The following is a 22,016-nucleotide window of genomic DNA, read 5'->3' on the forward strand; positions in this document are numbered from 1 at the left end:
CCGGGTATCCACTGAAGTGATGGCTCCTTACACCACTCCGGAACCCACAGAACCAGCATGAGGAGGACTACAACCATGCCCACTCACGTACCCGTGTAGTCATAAAACAGGCATTCGGCCTACTGAAGACTCGTTTCCGCTGCCTCAGCAGGTCTGGCGGGGCACTCCTGTACCGCCATGAGAAGGTTGCAAAGATGGTCATGGCATGTGTCATGCTACACAACATGTGCGTACGTAGAAATGTGCCCATGCCCCCTGACGCAGAACTGCAAGCACCTGAAGATGGTCATGATGAGGGTGGGGATGTGGCAGCACCTCAAGGAGTCCGCGAGGCACAGGAGGGCCGTGACATTCGTCAGATTCTCATTGATTCATGCTTCTAGCACTCACGCCTGGTGGCTGATACATGGACACGGGACTTGTGGCACTGTGTGTGTCTGGAACATGCACAATATGGACTGTACGCCTATAAAGGCCTCGTACACAAAGATCAATGTCCACACATCTCATTGGATGATTGTGCAATGTTTATAGCATATGTGAAATTATGTTACACACCCCATCGACCCGCCACCCAAGTGAGCCCAACACACCCCCTCCACCCTCCTACCTCCCCCCCGAACACCAGTGTCGAAAGATGCTCATTGTCAGTGGGCAGACGCTATTGCAAGTCCCCTCTCCGGGTATCAGGGGCACCCCTGCCTGTGGAGCGCAGGTTCCTCCCAGATCTACGTTGGGGGCTGCCCTGGACGGAACTTGCAACGGATGATGTCTCTGCCTTCTCACGTCCATGCATGTCCCTAAGGGTTTGTGAGAGCTCAGTGAGCACACGGCGCACAGCGGCAAGTTCAGCACATACGTCTTTGGACGTTGCATGCAGTTCCCCCCTCAGGCTCTCGGTGCTTCTCTCCATTTGTGCCCTAAGTGTCTCAGTTGATGTTTCTATGGCTGCCTTAGTACCCCCACATTCATCAGCATGGTCCTTGAGGAGCGTGGCCAGTTGCTGCTGTTGCACGATCACCTGGTCGAGGGACTGTTGCCTCTGCTGTGCCATGGCCATTTGCGGTGGTGTCACAGAGGGGCTGGTCACCTCATGTTGCCTTGCCACAGGGCTTGTGGGGGATGACCAGTCGTCGTCTTGTGGGTGCCCCTGCGTGGTATCCTCATGGTGTACGGGATGAAACAAACAGGGGGATTGAGACAGGTCATGGATGGATCCTACATCGACATCCCCGTTTTCTGTGTCGGAGCATGCTGCCATTAATGCAGTGTCACCTATGGTGCTGCTGCCACCAGAAGCAGTGCCTTCTGTGGCATCCATTGGGGGGACCTGTGGTGGTGCTGTTGTGGGCATGCTGGCTGCTGGGGTGCCTGTTGAAGTTCCCTCCTGTGTGCTGCCACTTGATTTGTGCTGCTGCCGTGTCTTGATCCGTGCAGCTGAGGTGGAGGGTCTTTGGCCGTTGGTCTTGGCCCTCTTTGCAGGTGTGCTGGTAGGGGTGTCCTGGAGCTCGTCGTTTGAATCGGACCCTGTGGTGGAGTAAAGGAGGGCGAGCGTTATTAATGGGTCTGTGGAAATTGGAATGGCAATGTATCACATGCATTGGGGTGGTACCTGAGGGTGATTTGGGTCAGGGCCTTGGAGGTGGTTTCATTTTTGTGTGGATTGAGGATGCAGTTGTTTTGCAGCCTGCAGTTAGGGTGTGCCTGCTGCACGTGTAGAGGGTGTTTTTAGGATTTTTAATTATTTATGTATTTAATGTGACTTTTAAAGTGCGCTATCAGGCCAATGTATGTGGACGTTCTCCTGGACATGTGTTACTGTTGCACTATGTGGACACATGGTACTTCACATGATTGGACATTGTGGATTTAGCATTGTTTTATTTGGGCCACCTACCTGATTCTTCGGATGTCTGCACTCCTTTCTCCATCCCTCCGACTCCCTCTATACTCTCCATTCCAATGGTGGAGGCACAGATTTCTTCCCAGGGGGTCAACTTGATGGGTGATTCCGATCCTCCCCCGGTAGCTGTGGCAATGTTACGGTTGGCGGATAGTATGCTCCGTACGCGTATCCGCAAGTCGTCCCATCGCTTTCTGCATTGCTGTGGGTTGCGGGGTGCGGTCCCCACCGCACTTACCCGCTGTGCCACCAGGGCCCATATGGCCTTCTTGTTCGCAAGTGCCGTCCTGGTCATTTGCGTCGAGAAGACGACGGCAGCATTCTCCTGGAGGGTCTCTGTGAGCACGGTGAGTTCCTCACGGGAGAAGTGGACCTGCCGCTTGCGGTCGCACGCTTTTTTCGCTACTTTTCCCATTTTTATTGCTTTCACTAGGGTGGATGACGGGTTGGGATGTGTCTCAGGGTAGTATTTTTTATGGTTGTGTGGATATTCTGATTTTATAGGTGTACGGCGTGCTGTTTCCCGTTCCGGGACCATGTTTTTACTTCCGTTTCCGTATATTTACGGTCACCGTACTTTCCGATTGCCGCTCATTACGGTGACCGCTAAGATGGGTGGCGGAATTGCACCTAGGGCGCCGTACGACGGCGGTGAGGGGCGTTTTGGGGACATTTCCGCCATCGCAGACTTTGCACTTCCGCCATGGCGTAGTGCTCGTGCCCGATGGGTCGGAATTAGCCGCACTTTACTCCGTCGTGCAATGGCGGAAACGCTATTTACGCTATGGCGGTCAGGTCAGTCACTTTCCGCCAGGGTCGTAATGAGGGCCAATATGATTGGTAGAGTCAAGAGACAACAGTATTATGTAACATGATATGCTTTGGATGGATTGGCCTTGGTCGCCTAAACCTTTTCCATTATTTCAGAAGATAAGTAGCATGGAGACTTTTACTAGTATGCACCAACCCTATACACATACCTGATGAGAGATCTCTGTTGCCATGGTTGCTTTAGTGCAATTATCTTGATATACAAATGGTACAGCGAGGCTGAATGGCAATTGCATGTGTTTTCTTCCCACCAGTGTTTAAACTAAAATCCTTACATTTTTTCTCTGGTTCGATAATTGTAAGACCCATACTAGTTCCTATAAAAGCAGGGTCTGTGTTATATCTTCAGCTATGCAGCACTTTACAGCAGTTTCCTCGCCCATTTCTTTTCCGTAGAATATTATTAATCACTCTCACCTCAGAGTGTGTGGCTGAGAAGGTCGATCTTCTGGTTGACAGTGTATAATCTTGCTTTTAATATGTTGCCTCATTAAAACTTCCTGCTATGAATAGAGTAAGGGGCAGGCATTTTAAAACAGAGGTAGGCTTACATGTCATGGTCCGTGGTGGCCCTCTGTGGGTGTAGCTAACCTGAAATGAAGGTTTCCTGTTTCATTCCTACAAGGCCTCTCCCAATACATTGGCCACGGGTTTCTGCATTTTCCTTTGCAGTATTTATTCTACAAGGTAAAACAGTGTAGTGCTTTATATCTTGAGGATTTCCCCTTGAAGTACATATGTGTTATGTCAGCCTTCATCCAAACAATAGAAAATAGTACCATGTAGTTATTGCCATTGAAAACCATCCTCTTGAGCAAAACATTACATCTGTTCAGCTCACCTTAAACAGGGAGTATGTAGCCCCTTCATAATCTCGCAGAGCTCCCTCCGTGCTCGAGGCCCGCGTTCTCAAACCTCCATTTGAACGCTGGCATTCGTTTGTCGTCTTGGCACTCACCTTTCACCTTGTCAGAGTAAAATTAGAGAACAGACTAGTGGCCTCATTACAATTACGGTGGTGCAGTAAAAAAGGGCAGTAAAACGGAGGTAAAACAGAGGAAACTCCTTTAGCGCTGCATTACTGCACCGCTTTACTAGAGGTTTGGCGGTGAGGTGGAGCAAATACCTCCAGCAAAATGCTGGAGGTAATTCTGCCGCCTTATTTCCCCAAAACGGCCAAATCAGCGGACTTACCGCCGGTAGTATTCTCCCAAAATCCCCATGGATTCCTATGGACTCAAAAAATGGGGACTAACTCCGTCATATACATGAGTCCCTCAGGGAGTCGCCTTGAGTGCAGCACACCAATGGGCCAAAGTGGCCTTTATATACATGTTCAATGAGTGATCGCACAGATATGAGGCACATTAAGTGTGAAGCACAGAAAATAAACGTGTTAACAAAATAGAGGATTCAGAATGCTTGAATATACAATAGTAAAAAGGGAGGTAAACCGTTTGCATGGGTGATGTCAATGCATTTCGGACATTAGTTCATCATCAGGGCTGAATCTGCATGTCCAGACAAACAAAAAGAAAGAAAAAGTCAATTTATCAAAAAGTAAAGCTAAACCTTAATGAAACATAAAACAAGCAGTACTCCCAGTACCCAAATCATACCTGTATCCAGTCTCAGACATTGGGACTCATTACGACCCTGGCGCTAAGGGATTACCGGTACCGGTAAGGGTACCCGTACCGGTAATCCCTTAGCGCCTGATTGCGAGGTCCCTTTGCGGGTTGGAGACTTTAACGCCTGCTTTTGCAGGCGTTAAAAACCAACCCGCAAAGGGACCTTGTTGCTAAGTACGGTGCCGCAATTTGCGGCACCGTACTTAGCGCCTTCCCCATTCCCATTGAGCCCTATGGGGCAAAAATGGGAATGGGGAAGGCCATGGCGGCATGGGGTATTACCGCCCCGCCAACCTCGGAATGGGGCGGTAATTCCCCATTCCGCCATGGCGGAGTCGGTAAGTTACCGGCATGGACCATGGTGCTATTAGCACCATGGTCCAACGCCAGGGTCGTAATGAGGCCCATTGAATCAACAGGATAAAAGCCAGGACCAGTATCCTGTGTGCTGAGAAAACCATATTAGTGGAGATCGAATTAGCTACTCAAATTGCACAAGCAAAATCAAACACTTCAAAATTCTCAATTCTGAAATACTCAAAGTTGCGTAGAACAAGTAAGTATGTGGTGCAGGCCCTGCACATCTGAGTAAGCAGTCGTAGGCTGCAATTGCCCATGAAGCGAAGACTTTAATAACGAGCCGGGCAGAAGAAGAAAAACACAAGAATCACAGGCATGTAAGAAAATGGTGAGGTATAATGAGTATACCTGGACTCCTGGAACCAGGAATGTACGATGTGTTCTCCAGCTGTCGAGACAGCAAATGGTAAATATGACTAACACCTGCCTTACCGCCACTTGTGGTAACAGTGGTAACGTTAACTCCGTTTGGCGGCATTCCGGCTGGTTTACCAATGGAATACCACTACACTTGTAATGAGGCCCATTGTTCTTGACATTGCTGCTGGCCACCTTAGAATTTCTCTCAGTATTGAGATGATCTTATGATCATTTCTAAACAGTTGACATTCTAATACTAATTATTAGATCATGGAGCCCAGGGGTTCGCTGAGGGTCAGTGACCTGGCGAGGGAAAACTAAGAGACTCTAGCTTTCTCTGATGGCCCCTCAGATGAGGGGTCATCAGAGAAAGTTACAGTGACTGACGGAAGTGCCAGCCAGTCACAGCAACGCTGTGCCTGGCTGGCACTTCTGTCAGCTTGCCTGACATTAAAGTGGCGGGCGCATCTCCCGTCGCGGCTGCGGCCGCGGCGGGATAATGTGTCCTGCCATGGCGTGGTGGGGCCGGGGGCCCCGGGAGGGCCCCTCCTCAGCCCCACTTTTTGGAGACTGCCGGGGCGGCCCCGGCCCACTTAAAGCACTGGTCATAGCCTGTGTACACCGGCCAAAGTGCAGGTTTACATTAACACAATCGGACCACTAAATATCCAAAGGCAGCAACTCCCTCTAGTGATGACAACAGGCGAAGCTATGAGAATTGGACCACTGTATACCCTAAGACAGCTGCTCCCTCTAGCAAAGCATTCTGTGCGTTTTGGGCAGCCTCTACTGCGCATGACTGCAGTGGACAAACAGACATCTGGCCTTTTATATTATTAAGATGTAACTTCCTAGTACAAATAATAAGCCACTGTAAATCAAGCGACATGAACGTCACATAACGGTTATGTAAGTCAAGGAGTATTTGTGTGGAAGAGGCCACAGTGATTTATAGCAACCCAACTATATGTGCATAATTTTTATAAGAGAAACAAATGTGTGGCATAAGTTAGTAAAACATTGAAAAGTATCATATTCTGATCCTTATTTCTAATCTTCAGGTGTTCCTTCACTGGAAATGCCATCATTCTAGTTAAGTCACCCTGCCATTGTGCATCATAAACATTCTTTTAGCTTCTTGTCTGTTTTAAGTCTTTCTTTAATTGTTGGAAAATAAGCTTGGCTTTGTGCCGCTTCATTGTTAGTTCTCAATTCCATCTGCATTCTGCCTTTTTTGTTCCGAGGAGCCCAAAGAACCACAGTCCAATTGTCCCCTCTGTTGAGTATTCTTTCCGCCAGTGTTGTGCCAATGGTGATTTTTCATCTTTGCTTCCTGTAGATAGCAAGCATTGGCAATGCCAACAGCTTGGGCTTTTGTGTAGTCATGGGGAAGGCATTTGCTAGGCACTGCCATAGTGGTATTAACTGGCCATTGATAGTAGCAGCTGAAAAATGGTGCAAGTACCTGGGAACGAAGATGCGTTTTGGGCGGGGAGGGGCAGCATGTGGGTACGAATGGGCATGTGAATTAGCATGGCCATGACCCGTCAATGGGTGGGTAAATAACCAAACACCTACAAGCTTTGTATCCATAAGCCTTTTCTCCCTAGCTGTACTCTAATGCAATAGTTCTGGATTATAGGTGGTGCTTTAGCGCCACTTATTAGCCAAAACAGAAAATGTAACTTTGTCTACCCATATAAAAAAGATTGCAAAGAACATCTCTGCGCGAGTCAGAGAGTTTCTATCATAATCAAGGAGCATGTAAATAAGGGAAATGTCTGATACGTGTTTGAGGCTAAAGGTTCCTCTGTAATGGTGTACAGTGGTGAAATTTGAGTGTGCACTGACTGGAGGAAATCATCTTTGGTCTTAAATAAAATAAAATATTGTGAATTCATATAATGAACAATATATGATCTGAGCTCTTTTGTTAAACTAACAGTGATTCTCTCACTGAAAGTAGGTTGTCTTGTATAACACCTGTTAGGCTTTGTTAGGCAGAACAATATTTTTTTGATAGATGATGTTAGAATCATTCTTTGTGGGGACCACTTTGTGGCTTAGTTTCAGTTTACTCCCAGCTCCCACTGGAGCAGGGGTGGACCCTTCCGTGAGTAGGCTTGGTACCAAATGTCAACAGATGGTAATCCTTACGCCATTCTGCATTCTTGAGGTTATCCAAAAGATCCTCAGAGTCCCATGTATTGCACTGTAATGTGATTACAAATTCTCATGATTGCCGTCAATATACTCTGACATTGGTTTGGTAATACACCCTATCCCACTCATGATAAGGCATACCCATGGTGATGTGTGCATTTGTTGGTGTATTTTTGGTAGCGAATATGTGGTGGGAATTGTCGGATGGGGTACCAGTAGGACTTCTTCCTCATCGTGATTCGAACCCATTCTCATACCATGTATTAATCAGTGTTGTGGCTTCACCGAACATGGAGAGAGTGGGGACCCCTGTCAATCGCTAAACAATGATTCCGAATGATATAGGACAGGTCAGACTCTTCGTAATATGTGAATTGGTTCAAACTCATTAATGAAGCCTGGCCTGGGAGCCAGTAAGTGAAGCATGCGGCAGCATGAACACACCGCCTGGAGGAACTACCACTAAACTGGAGGCAAGGAGAGGAGATGAGGGCCTGATGGTGCAACAGTAGTGCAGTGCCCTAGACATCCTTCTGGTATTTGCAGGGCTTTGATGACGGAATCAGGTATCTGTGTTTGTACACGTGTTGCAGAACTTGCACGTCAGAATTGAGGTGCAGTGTAGGAGCTCTATATGGGATCCCAGTTTTCGAACATCATGTGTAGATCAGGTGGAGAAAAGAAATGCATAAGCATAGCCTCGGATGTAGCTCCTGTTCTTGAGTCACCGGCAGGTTAACAATCAGGCGCACAGTGACATTATGACTAGGAGTCCCAGAACCAAGACTGCAGTGGATGCAGCAGGTCAGGATGGAGGAACATTGACCGAGCCTTGTGTGGAATCCTAACGTTGCAACATGTCGCGGCTTTGTAGGCCCTTCCTGAGATGCGCTAATGCAACTATGTAAGGGGCCCATTACACGCATGTCAAGGGCTGTGCTGGTCAGGCTGTAGAGGCATTGTCAGAGCTATATTGGGATCCAGATACTAAAATAATAAAGAGTGCTGGATAAGAGTAAAGCACCTTAGGAAAGCTGAGTATCGATCAGAGTAGAATAGCCCAAATTGCTTGAAAGTAGTATACCTTCGAGGGGCGTTATCAAGCGGAATGGCCTTTGCTAGGAAATGCCCTTATGATCATGAGAATGTTCATACACATATATGCAGCCCGGTTTTCTCTCTCCAACTCCCTTGCAAAGAACGCCCTGAACAAACCCTCTCCCCTTTGCAGTGTGTAGATTAATCGGCCTATGGCCCTCCCTGTGGTCCTGACCTTTAAATACAATTCTCCTTTTCCATTACAGGAAATTTCAGAGGCGTCTGCAAGAAAATTGATCATTTCCCAGAAGATGCGGATTACGAACAGGATACGGCAGAATATTTACTGCGTAAGGAACCCACCGTTTCTTATTTTTATGATCTTGGTGCGCACACTTGTTACGTTAACACCTTAAAATGTGAGGCTATCCCTATTTCTTTTATATTATACAGCTATTATTGTCTTAAAGTTTGAGTTAGCAAAGGTTCACAGTGCATTTTCTAGGCTTAGATAGCAGGGATAGCTGCAGATTGCATAGATTTGACAGTGTTGGTGATTGGACATTAGGGCAGTGCTGTCTTGCTGATCACACAGCCATTAAAGGGTTGGGTTTTATCCAGCAGAGCTTGGTTGGAGTGCAGGCAGTTCCCATGCAGATTCTATACAGTAACACTCATTTTTAGAAGGTGGGGGCTAGACACCAAGATTATCCTGCCGATTACACAAGGTCAGAGTTTAAACAGCAAAGCTCCCTCTCAAGTTGCTCAGAGAGCTTAGTGGCCACTTCACAGACCAGACGATCTCTCAGTTTACACTAATCACAGTGGCCCTCATTAGGACCTTGGCGGAGGACCATGGCGCTATTAGCACCATGGTCCATAGCGCTAAGCTGCCAATTCCGCCATGGGGGTTGGCGGACTTACCGCCCCATTCCGAGGTTGGCGGGGCGGTAAGTCCCCAATCCCCATTTACCCTTCCCCATTCCCATTTCTGGCCCCATAGGGCATAATGGGAGTGGGGAAGCCGTTAATTACGCCACCGTAAATTACGGTGGCGTAATTAACAACAAGGTCCCTTAGCGCCATGGATTTTAACGCCTGCTAAAAGCAGGCGTTAAAATCACCATGGCGCTAAGGGAACTCGTACTCAGGCGGTAAGGGGCGCCATGGTTTACGCCGGCGTAAACCCCTTACCGCCTGGGTCCTAATGAGGCCCAGTGTCAGTTGTTAGCAGCATGTTTGTCCCACATTCCATCCACAATGCAGGGATGACACCTCATTATGAGGGAGTACGACTATAAAGAGGCACATTTCCCACTCCACACAATGCTGATTCATGAATCACGCTTAATATCTGAGACCAGTCTCTAAGCGCAGAGCGGGATTTGAACCCGTGTTGTTCTGCACTGTCTTGCTCCCAGAACTAACGCGTTGCCCCTGAGCGATCCTCGCAGCCCAATGCTACTTGCATATGACCAGTTTGGTGTTTCTGAAGGTGGGCTTTGAGCTTTCATCAATACATCATTTATTGACCAACAGAATCCAGGCCATCTCCATCCAGCCCAGAGACACAGCCTGCAGAGAGACAGGCATTGTCCACTTGCACATCCCCAGCCTGGAGACACTTCTGGCACACCCAATATGTTGAAACAATATGCACTTTTGGATGGGTCACAGAGGCTGAACATTTTTCCCCGTGGTGTAAATACTTCTATGATTTATGAAAACTGTCTACTGGCTGGATCTTCGGGATTGTTTTGTGTGAGTGGACGCTATTCTGTGAGATTCCTGCCTCTCTGTCCTGCTCAAGGTCAGCACGCTGCCATTTCACCAGTGATGAATTACCACTATATTCTGTATTTTTTGTTGCATGCATCCCAGTGATTGAGCTTTCAGTATCAGACACAACATGCACGAAGCACGGAGACAGAAAGAACTCTTCATGTACATACAGTAAACAACAGCATATCACATATTCACATACACCCACCACACAGACTGTGACGAATCAACTTCTGGGGCACCAGTGGTCCAGGTATGAATATCGGTTTCTAAACCATCAATCAGTCCCACACATCTACTACACCAGAAGGGACCCGAACAGATTGGAAACACAAGCAAATTATAAACCTTCTTTATCCAATTTTGGTAACGTGGATGGAACAGCAGTCTTTTCTCTGCAAGATCATTGATCGTTGGTTGGTTGCAACATAGCGAAAATGCAATTATTACCCAATGATAAAAGGGACCGTCCAGTCAAGATTGTATACAAATATTGACTTTATTATTATCACAACAGACAATTCTAGCAACACTACAAAATACAACACACGCTGTAAAGGAACGCAGAGGACAGACAGTTTCAAAGAAGGAAAAGGGATGCACTCTGGATACTGACAGGAGGGTAGTTGTTATGATAAATAAACAGTTCAAGGTTACTTGGCCTCAGCACAAATGGAGCAATGGGTCTTAAAATGTCTCTCTGGGCCTTCTGGGAAGCATCAGGGGGAAAGAACGACAGTGTACCTTATGCTGTAAGTGTTTTGATGCTCGACAGAGTCGAGTCCGCTTCAGTGTGCTTTGCAGGCTTCTGTGACAGAGTTCAAGGCGGAGTCCGCTGCGGGTATCAGGCGGCAAGACTGTTCGGCGAGAGAAGCTGGGCGAACGGCTTCAGGCTGGCCTACACAGCGGTTCAGGGTCACAAATCATTGGCTCAGTGCTGTTAGACAGTTCTGAAGCACTGGTGGAGATGTCTCCGATGTCTTTAAACGATTGCGGCGTAAGAACGGTCAGCATTGCAGACGGTTGCAACTCGCGGAAATCAACTGGCTCAAAAATGTCCTTTAAAGCAGATGTCGGTAGATGCTTGTCAAGGCACTTCTCCCAGCTTGTTCAATGAGCTTGTGTCATCCTTTAAGGTGGATGGCCCAAAGCTGAGGAGTGTGTGGCAGGCACCTGCCTTGTCCTTGGTTTTGGGTTCAGAGACCTTCTGGCGCTTACTACCTAGGAAGCTTGCTGCAGAGCCTAGCAGGGCACACTGTGTGCTGGCTGGGTACTGGTTCTGGAGCTTCTGAAAGGTCCTCTGAGTTCTGGATCTCCCTCTGTTCCCTGGGAGATGTTTAGGGGAGGGATCCTGCTTCTCTCTTTGGAAATCCTGGCCTTCCTTCACATACCTAAAGATGTAAGGCCGACTGTACCTTAAGCCAGGGTCCAATTATGAGTTCTTCTTGCTACTCCTTGCAAAGTCTTCAGATGATCTGCCAAATGAGGGGCTCAACCCTCTTTGAAAGCCAAAAGGGCCACAGTGATTGGTGTAGGCTATGCCTACCATAATGAACCAATCCTGGGGACCCTACTGACAATCACTCTGTATGTATGAGGCCATACTTGCCGTTCCTGTATTTAAGCGCTCACGCACTAGTGGACGTGCTTTCTCTGTCACTGCAGAGACTCTGGAATGGCTTGCCGCTCCATCTGAAAGATTCAGTGAATCACCTTGCTTTTAGAAAAGCATTGAAAACCTACCTGTTTTAGATCGTGTTGGGTACGCTGACTTCTCTCCTCTAGCGCCATGATGCCTGAGGGTGAACATGCGCTTAATAAGTGTACCTAACATAACATAACATAGCCAGAGTGCTTTGCAACAGGAAAGTTAAAGGGGTGAAAACATGTGACACTAAGTGCCACCCATCTTCCTGTCTGATGTGGATCAAAGACTCTCTGGTTAATGGATGTCTCTGTGGATTCTGATTAAAACAGCAGTTCTCCCTTGAAGCTGCAGTGAGACCAGACTCTCTGGATCCTACAAACCACATTCTCTTCCCTTATGAATGGGGTCCGGCTGCGGGGTGAACTACTGTAAACATGCAGTGCCAAACATGACAGTTCACTGTCATTGATAGTGAGGGCGGGAGCTGGCTTCAGGTTGACGCAGTTGCATATGAAAGGTTGTTGGCTTTCCTGTCTCCTTTGTTAACCTGTGCAGCCAGGCCCCATGTGGGCCTGGTTGAATTACCTTCTAATTGGTATGCAAATCGCTGCCAACAGCTGCAGGGCCCCACAAAAGAGCAGGGCGGATCCATGGAGCCTTTGTCAGTTAATCAGGTTGGTCATGGCAGGAGGAAGCTTGGTCCTCCCCCTCTCTCGAGATGCCAGGGAGTACTCCTGGCTGTCATATCCCAAGTAAATATGACAGGGCAGACTGTGACTGTAGGCTGTTTCCACCCAAAGTACAAAGATCTATGCTTTTGTCATGCTGCAATCATAGCAAAATGTGTTCGGATTAGTCCCGCACATTTGCCTGAGATTTGTCTACCATCATTCAATTTAATTAACAATTTCAAAAAAGCCCAGGCGAGTGCACACTTACAGGGACGTCATTTAAGGGTCGCCAGGGGTCACACCTGCAACCCCTGAGGTCTCCCCTGCTACCCTTGTGGTCTCCTTGCTACCACTAAAAAAATGTTTTTTTCCTTTTTTTTTGTACATTAAATTGAGGATCCTGGTCTTTGGCCAGCAGCATGTAGCTCTTTGTTTCTGGAGTGGCTGATTTTCGGATAGCTGTAGCTGTTAAGCTAGCTCAGTGGGTTGAGTGACTGCTGCTGTAAAATGTGTGTGTCATCTGCAGGTTGCAGGTTGCAGGTTTCGACTCCCGGCAAGGTTAACTCAGCCTTTCATCCTTCTGAGGTTAATAAATGAGTATCAACACATGTTGGGTAATATTGTATGTATATTTGTTCTATATGAAGCGCCTAAGCGTAACTGCTATATAACAACACACAATTATCGTTTGGCCTTGGACGTCTGCTTGCATTCACAAAAATTTGGTAATATGGGCCTATACTTGCTGATATTAATGATACCTATGGTGATCCATTCTTGTATACATGTATATCACTTTACAATGATATAGTAACCATATTGTCCGTAGTGTACTGACAGCAATCACTCACTGACTAGACACAAAGTTATAAAACTCACACACACTGCCTTCACCCAGAAAACACAGATGATTGTGCATGCATACACACACACAGAGCATGTAACCACAGTGTACAATATGAGATAAACATCCAAAACATGCACCAACGCTAAAATGACTGTGCATACCTTTCAACACACCCCACGCACACAACGCTGCATATTATCGCTGATAGTTATTTTGAGAGAGTGACAGTGATTACATCTTGTATTGTGTATCTCATTTACAGGGGCTGTTCGGTCCTCCAGCATCTTCCCCATTCTGAGTGTGGGGCTGCTCTTCTTTGGTGGTCTTTGCGTTGCTGCCAGCGAGTTCTACAAGAGTCGACACAATGTCATTTTAAGTGCGGGGATCTTCTTTGTGTCTGCAGGTGAGTTTTCCCCAGCCAACCTCATGCCATTTTGTGGGTTTGGGCGGCGTGCGGAACTATCGCGCCCATGCGCATTCATTCTAGGAGGGTAATGCGGTCCTAGACGCAAGTTCTGATCAGTGGCCATGGTAAGACTGATGGCTTTAGAAAGTGAGGTGCCCTACTTGAACCTTGTGGGGACTGTGCAGAGCTCAAAGAGGTCAGGGAGGCACTGGTGGGCGAGCTCCATTGTTCAGAGATGTGCCCACTTCCTCTTTCCATTGGGGCAACTGGAAATGTTGGCCTTCCCTGCATCAACCCACTAGGCTGCTTTGCATCTCTCCAGTGTAGCAGCTCAGTCCTCAATATTAAGTCAAGCAGAACATGGACGGATCCTTTTCCATTTAGCATCCTGGATTAAAACTAATTTAATCAGTTAGGGTGTCCTCAAGAAAGAATTCTGCCAAGAAGCATCATGTAAAATGCCGTTGCTATGTCTTATGACAACAAGGTCAATATATCCACACATGCATCCACTGTACAAATAAGTTCTGTTCTTATGATGTTTATTTAGAACATTAAATTCGCTCAAATGTATTGGCAACATTAATAAAGTTGATTACAGATATTGGCGAAGTCAACTCCATGCCAACTCATCAAACATTCACTCCACATGCAAACGTTATGATCCACTCACTTGGCAAACCGTTTAAGACAACTATTCAAGCCTTCGCCCCTCATACAAGCATTATTGCTCACCCTCTTGGTAACGCAAAGACAACGATGGAATTAAACCAACCTCTACACAATATAGTAGCTCAGCAGGGTGAGCACTAATCAATAAGTCATCAATTCAGCCATATGTGGCGCTCCAAGAAGTGGAAATAGTGGGAGAGCCACTGCACCTCACTTGGCTTCTTCAGGACACACAATTAAATACAACTTGTCCGCTTTGGATGATTCGATATGAAGGATGGAAATGGTTGACATTTCCAATGACGAAAGTCCAAATTAGGCTATAACCATAATATGTGCGCAATCTGAAAATGTGTGTACATACGTGCGTGCGTGCGTACATATGTACATACGTGTGCGCATGTGTGTGTGCGTGTGTGCTTGTGTGTTTATAATTCACAGGTAATACAGAGATTAAACTGAACCTGGTGGTTATCAACCGGAGACCCCGTGAAAATTCTGATTCCATGATTAATCACAACAATTACGCTCCATCTATAAACTGGAATAATTGCATTGGAGTACAGCTAGGAGGGAGATGAAATGTGAGGAGGGACACACAGATTCTGGGCGTTGTTTAGCTGTTTATCCCCCTCACCTCATTGACTGCCCATGGCCATGCATGGATATCCCCATAGCCATTGCCACATCCTCCTGGGATCTCTTTTAGCTAACTCTAACATGCAATAGCATCAAACTTTGACCTGCCAGAGTATTTTCGAAGCAATCTGTGGAGAGTTCATGGCAAAATTGCAGCAGAATATTTGCTACTTGTGTTATAAAAAGGCCTTAGCCAAGTGTGCTTGAGCAAGTTGATTTATATCTGTTCCTTGCACTTAAGTCCTATTAAAAACAAGCATTGACAAAGTCAACAGTTTTGGCTTGTGTATAGCATTAGATTACTATTGACCAGGTACTGCTATCATTTGTCGAGGCAATCACACTATTTTCCAGCTCTTGCCATCTTAGGACCAGGTAGTACCTTTGCAGCAGAGCCTGGCAAATGCCTATCCAATGACTGTAAAAAAGGCCACAATTGTTGGCTTTGCCAATGCTTGTTTCATATGAAATTGTAAAATGCTAGTACGTAGAGTCTGGGATAACTCACATTCTTCAGAGCAAACGATGCAGTATCCCTAAGCAGAATGGGTACATTCCGCACACTCTCCTCCCCGTTAATGTAGAGGGCTTTTTTCTGTTTTTGTTAAATATTGATGACTTAGTTGAAACACCGGACACATTTAGTTTGGTATCCTCGCAAATATGTTAGTATGTATTTCTCGGAGACCCTACCGAAGAACCAGTTATTGGCTATAACAGGAGCCAACCTTGTCTGATCTTAAAAAATATTTGTGAAAATATACACAGGCACTCGGCAGGATTGAACGCCTGATTCATGAGAGCAGCGTAATGCTTTAAACTTGCTTAGCTACTACTTCAGAATAGCTTCCAGCTCTGATTTTCTGTTTATGAAAGAAGTATCCAAAAGGATGAGGGAGATTCCCTGAAGCACTGAGTGGTTAAGAAGGGCTGCAGTGTTATCTGTGCCAAACCTACTGAAGACAATGGCTCTTGCTGTTGTCTGAAGCTTTACGAATGAACGTGTAGAGCTAGCAGGCAACCACCCCCTCATCCAGTCTGTGCATGCCGGCAGCCCTGCCACCTGCTCTCCGTTGCATGTAAATGGGTTTTTAAGAAAAAGATATTCTTGGCTGGCTCCTTCCTCTACCTAGCGCCAATACAATGCTGCTGGCACCTCACCTCCCCCCACATTCACATGCTACTGCCAGAAGTGATTAGGCAGCAATCATGCCCATCTGTGGGTAAACCATGGCCATAAATCCCTTCTGTGATGCCAAGGTGGTGTCTTTCTCAGCCTGTTCCATTCCTTTATCACTGTAAAAGTACAGCCGGTGGCATCCAGGCTTAGGTGAGAGACCCGCTGTCAATGGTTCACTGGAAAGAGCGAAAGGCTAATTTAGGAAACCCAGGAGAATCGTGGAGTACTTCACATAGAAGGGGGCTATGAGGACTTGCCGTCTGGCAAGGGCACATGAGTCCTTTTTTTCTGATTTGTTTTAATGCAATTATGCAGGTAATCCCATCTCTGCAAGGGAAATCTGCTGATTAGATTCCCCTTTCATAATCTCCATGCCAAAAGTATAGTGTGTACATGTGTCCTGCTGCATCAGTGTCCTGATTAACAGAACCTGCTCTACCAGTGGCACAGAGCCGGTTGAGGAGTCACAGGTGCCCTCTTGATAGCTGCAGTGACAGCCAAGTCCATGCCACAGAGGGGCTGCATTAAGATGCATAACTCTGAGGATCCTGTCCTGGTGGCAAGGTAAACTGTAAATAAAAGCCATACAGTAGTGTGGCTAAGGTGGCCAACATCTCTCATAGTTATCCCAGCCACAATAAATTGATATCACACATGTGTCAACCCTGTTGGCCCAGTTCAGCTGTGGAAGGGTTATGTATATTCATTCCCTTGGCCGACTGTAGCCTTGCATGGATTGCCTCTCGTTGTTCCTTTGTAAGGACAGGTAACACCTTTTCCCCAGAGACTGCCACTCCACAGGAAGATGGCCTGGTAATAGGAATCAAATGGGCACACCCATTCACAAAGGGCTAGGTCTCACACCAGAGTGCTGCATTTCTAAAGGGCTTTGATTTTATTGAGATGGGGAGGTCACAGGGTTAGTGAAGCCAGGGAGACAACTGTACAGTTTGGGCAAGATTATGCCCTTTTGTTTCTCTCTGCCTCTCTCCTTCCTGTCCCCCCCACTCCCTCTATGAAAAAGCACTTTGGGTGTGATGACAGAAGGACACAATCCACACCTCTGAAGAAGGTGGACCCCTAAATCAGGCTAGCTAAAGCAAGTGGGATTTGACCTTTAAAATAAGGGTCACACACCATTTCTTTGAATCATACACTGGACTACAATCCTGAAAGACTTTGTTGGACCCTGTTGGCTGAGCAGTGCTTTCCAGAGTTCTCCAATTGCGAGGTGAAGGTAGGTGTTCCAAGGCAGAGGCAAGCTTTGTCCCCTAACCATCCCCATGGACATTTGTGGGTGACTGCTGTTGCTGGACCAAGACCACATCTCTGCCAGCCACCCTGTTGCCTAGGACCTCACTGTGTTGCAGGAACCCGTAAGGTGTGTCTCAGCCTCTCCCATGTTTGGGAACCCGGGAAAGGACTAACCTTGGCCCTTGAGACCCTGGAGTAGGACTCAAAGCATCTGAAGTCAGAACACCCAGTTTAACTGTTTTCATCATCGACCTACTGAGCCGTGATTTAAGCATATTCGACACCAAGCAAACTATTAGGACCATTCAATACTGCCTTTAGGTTTCATTGTTCCTCGAACCACTATTGTCTGTTTGGCTCTGTTTGCCACTGCAATACACCCACTAAAGTGCACCATTGCCTCTACTCAAGCCAACGAAGAACTGCTCAAGTCCCCGTCCGAAGCACTGTCCAAAGCACCAGCCTCGTCTGATCGACCCGACCCTGGTATCTCCTGAACCGCGACCACCAAGACCCCACAGAGAATCGACTCACCTGCACATCCCGGTGCTAGCTTGACCGCTGACGATCCTCAACCGCCAAAGCAAACCTGGTGACCGTCTGATCCACACATCTTGAGTTGACGATTCAAGACCGCAGCTACCTTCCTTTCAACCCTGACCCAACATCAGCTCGCCGCTGGACCACCATGACAGCCACATCTTTGAACTAAAGATAATACGTGATCGACGCCAAGAAGCCTGATTGGATGCTGTCAAACCATCAAGACCTTTGCAATGACTAATATATGCCCCCTCCTAATCCATCTTTGGGCCCTAGAGACTGTATAGGTCATTTTAATCCCTTTTGCAACCTCAAAAAATACATCCTTTGAACATTGCTGTCTGTTATTGCCTTTTGCCCTCATCTGATTACACAGAGTGCTGCATCTATTATATCTGCATATGCTGTGTTCTTTCATCAGGGATCAGTGTTTAAAGAGTTTTGTAGTTAGTTATTACTGTACATGGTGTATTTGATTCAAATATATATTTTTATAGAACCTTGATTGGACATTCCTTTATTTTGGACTGTTACACTTCGCTGTTTGGGTTGCCACTGAGCCACATTCACACCTCTCTTGAGAGTAAAGCCTTCCCTCGGCCCACGTTACCACGAAAGCCGAAGGGGGTATATCACTTAACTGTGCCTATTTTACCTTTATGATAGTGTTGGCTCTTGCTCTGTATAAGTGTGAGGGCTGAGTGGCCGTTTTAGACTCTACTCATCCATGTACTCTTGCAGGGCAGAAGTCAATTCGTCACACAGGCCACAACACATATCAGAGCAGCTTTTGTATTTGAAGATCATTTGAAGAGCCAAAAAGCAAACCTTCTCACTAGAGCATTGCCTTATGTCATAGAGTACTGCTGTGTGCGATGAGAATGCCCTGTCATCATGAAGTAAGCTGTACACTCAACCTTCCAGAGAATTGTCATACATTTTCTTAAATACAGCTATTTAATCACTATCGCCTGGCACTATATTTTGTTATGTTTTTTAAAGCAGTATCATTGTGTTGCTCTGGTTGCTTTCATAGTCCATTCATTCAATTAGCATTTACTCTGTGCAGCCTCAACATGGGTGTGGGGGAGACAGGACGCCAAGTGGGGGAGTTGTGTTGTGTGGTCATGGGAAAGCAGAAGGTCGGGTAGGTGACTCTGCTGCAGGTACACATTACACCAGGTGGTGTGGGTCGGGGGGTTGTGTTGTGTGTGTTGGGTAGGCACAGTAACAAGTGGGAGACCTGTGGAGAGGCAGGATGCCAGTAACGGCTGTTAGTGCTGCTTTGGGTGGGTGGGGAGTCAGGCTGGCAGCTGTGGGGTCTTGGGTTCCAAGATGTGCATGCCCGTTACTTCGCAGGCTCGGCCCACATTTGCCTCGTAGAGTCCCTATGCAGGTATTCTCTGGCTACGCCACCTCTGTCAGTGCGCGGGCCCACTAAACCCCTACTCTTATCAAATCATCCAAAGCGTGGAATCTGTACTGGAATATGGGGGTCCTGAAGAAGACAAGGTAGGATCGGTGGAGCCCCAGCTAGTTCCAATTTTCCAATTAAAACACGCTTAAACTGTTGAACAGTTCAATTAGGCGACACTGATTACTGCTCACTTCTACTGAACCAATACGTTGCAATGGGGCCTCCAGCGTTCATTCATGGTTATAATTATGCCAACAAGTGTGTGCATGTGAAAAGAGTTATGAGCGGAGACGTGGAGCACACCTAGCACATGTAATTGAATTCAGTGTTTAAATAAACATGATAAGAAGACATTTTCATTGCAACAAATATTTTTATGACAATATATGGACCATGTCAATGACATCCCAACTACATTTGACCTAATTGATAGGACCTGTTCTTTCAGACGTGATCTCTTAATGTTGATTTTTAGATGACAGAATTCCCTCAGCGACCACATAACAGTGCAAGAAAAGGAACTGGTGAAACTTCAAAGGCAGAAAAATAAAGACAACAATAAGAATGAACATGGAAAGGAGGAATAGAAGTGAAGTTTACAAAAGAGAAAATGCACGGGCTGCCCTTTTAAATTAAATAAGAAAATACAATGAGTTTTAAAAAGTTACATTTGCACCGTTGTGTTTTCTTGTCTGTGTTTCTTCAGTGTGGCCCCACCATCTATATCTGACCGCTGCACCTCCTCGATAGCACCATAGTAGGCAGGCGCTCTGCTGCACGTGTTGTTGCCATGCTATCAGAACTTGTAAAGCTCGGTCACACTACTGTAGCAGCCGCTTAGCGTTGGCATCACATGACCAACCTCCGCCCAGTCGTTCAGCAGCAATGACGTTGCATTTTGGGCGTTTCCTTAAGTGCACAGGTGTTGCTAGCAGGTCCTGAGGGGGCTATACGCCTGGGTTTTTGGTTGTAGCCCCGGATAGAAGCTCAGGGGTTACAACCAAAAGGCTAGCTAGCCCCGAGTCCCCACAGTCCCGACATTAGCGTAGCCCCCGATCTTTTCGAGACCTAGCAACACCCCTGTGTTAAGGGCAAGTGATCCTGAATTGTATTCTATTGAAGAGACTTCCTGGAGCCTGTCCCGCCGAAGGAGAACTTATGTGTCCCCAGCACCCGAAAAGGATGAAACGAACCACCCCTTTCTTAAAGAGCGTTAAAGCTCCCATTTCCTTGACCTCACACTTCCGGTCCTGCCCACACCTTAATCAGGGCTTTAAGTGGCGTGCACACTCAAACCGGGGCTCGAAGGGGGCGTGGCCTGGCAAGGGGGGGGTCGGTGCTTCAATTAGGAGGCAACACTTACCGCACCTGATTGCTGCCTGTTAGGCCACGCCCTAGATTGTGCAAAAGGGCAGGGACTGTGATCAAACAGGCACTATTCAGGTCAGGTACGTGTTTCTCTGTCTTTAAATTGAGGCGCTGACCCACTGCCAGGCACCCCTTTCATGGAGATGGGGGGATCACCACCCTCTTAGTGAGTGTGTGGTTCTCCCTTGCAGGCGACAGCTTCGGCTGTACAAAAGAAAACCCTCACCTTTTGATTGTGTCGGCAACCCCGCACCAGACACCCCTTTCATTAGAGATGCGGGGAGGTTGGTGACACAATCACATGGTAAGGCTTTTTTCTGAAGCCTGAAGCTCTCACAGACAATAGCTTCAGACTTTACAAAAAAAGCCTTGCCAACTACCAGCCTGCTGGGCTAGGGTTAGCAGGGGACTTCAGGGGCCCCAGCAGGGACCCATCTCAAACACAATTTCAAAGCCTAGGCCACCTAAAGCCCTGACCCTAATCTTCCACACCCACTACCTTTACACTTCCCTGGAGAAGCACCCGCCCCTTGCTGCACTCTTTGCCAAACACTGTCCCTTTCATTTGTATGCCCCACAGCCCTCAGTCGAGGTGGAGCGATGCTGCTAGTAGCGTGCTCGCCGGCACCTGTAATGGAGAAATAGAATGCTCTTCCCTAAAATGCACCCTAAAAACAACTCTGCAGAGATAATACTAAAAATGAAGTGTCTTGGGAGGATAGCTCAGCGGCAACGTGCTTGCCTTGGAAGCAAGACGACATGGAGCAACACAGGTTCAATTCCCAGGACTGCGCTTAGAAACCTATGGGTTTTAAGCGTCTTATAAATAACCCACCATATCAAGAAGAAAACACTTCTTTTCTCAAAAAAACACACACAAAAATGAAGAAAGGAAGCATATCACAACTTTGATATTTAAAACAAATGCAAAATAGATGGAAATGGAAAGGAAATAACTACTGGCTGGGATTAGTATAGTTTAGAGCAGGGGAGGAGGGCAGAGTGGGGTTGCAATGGTGCTTTCTGTGCATGAAAGATGGCACCGCATTTCTTAAGTGGGCCTTCAAGGCTGTAAATATATAAATGGGGTGTTGAGATTAGCTGGTGGTAGGATGATGGGGTTTCCCTGGTACTACTCAATTAATAAGAAATACAAACACAATTTAAAAACAACTATCTACATTGGTGCAGATTTTGCTTTTTCAGAAAATAGAAACATTTAGAAGGGAGGAGGATAATTTGGGGATCATTATTTCGTTGTTAAATGTTTATTTTGTTTGTTTGTTGTAATATTTTAAAGGTT

At 46.8% G+C, this 22,016-nt stretch overlaps 1 protein-coding gene across 3 annotated transcripts in view; it reads left to right on the forward strand.

The window, feature by feature from the left end:
* CACNG3 (calcium voltage-gated channel auxiliary subunit gamma 3) overlaps positions 1-22,016 on the forward strand; it is a 382,985-nt gene that overhangs the window by 334,121 nt on the left and 26,848 nt on the right. For all 3 annotated transcript variants that reach the window (XM_069647370.1, XM_069647371.1, XM_069647372.1), the window contains exons 3-4: positions 8,553-8,636; positions 13,497-13,637. In XM_069647370.1, the coding sequence (XP_069503471.1) occupies positions 8,553-8,636; positions 13,497-13,637 (225 nt within the window). The remainder of the gene's footprint in view (positions 1-8,552; positions 8,637-13,496; positions 13,638-22,016) is intronic.

The sequence above is a fragment of the Ambystoma mexicanum genome, chromosome 2q (genome assembly GCF_040938575.1).
Source record: "Ambystoma mexicanum isolate Mex_15411 chromosome 2q, UKY_AmexF1_1, whole genome shotgun sequence".
Taxonomy (NCBI): Eukaryota; Metazoa; Chordata; class Amphibia; order Caudata; family Ambystomatidae; genus Ambystoma; species Ambystoma mexicanum.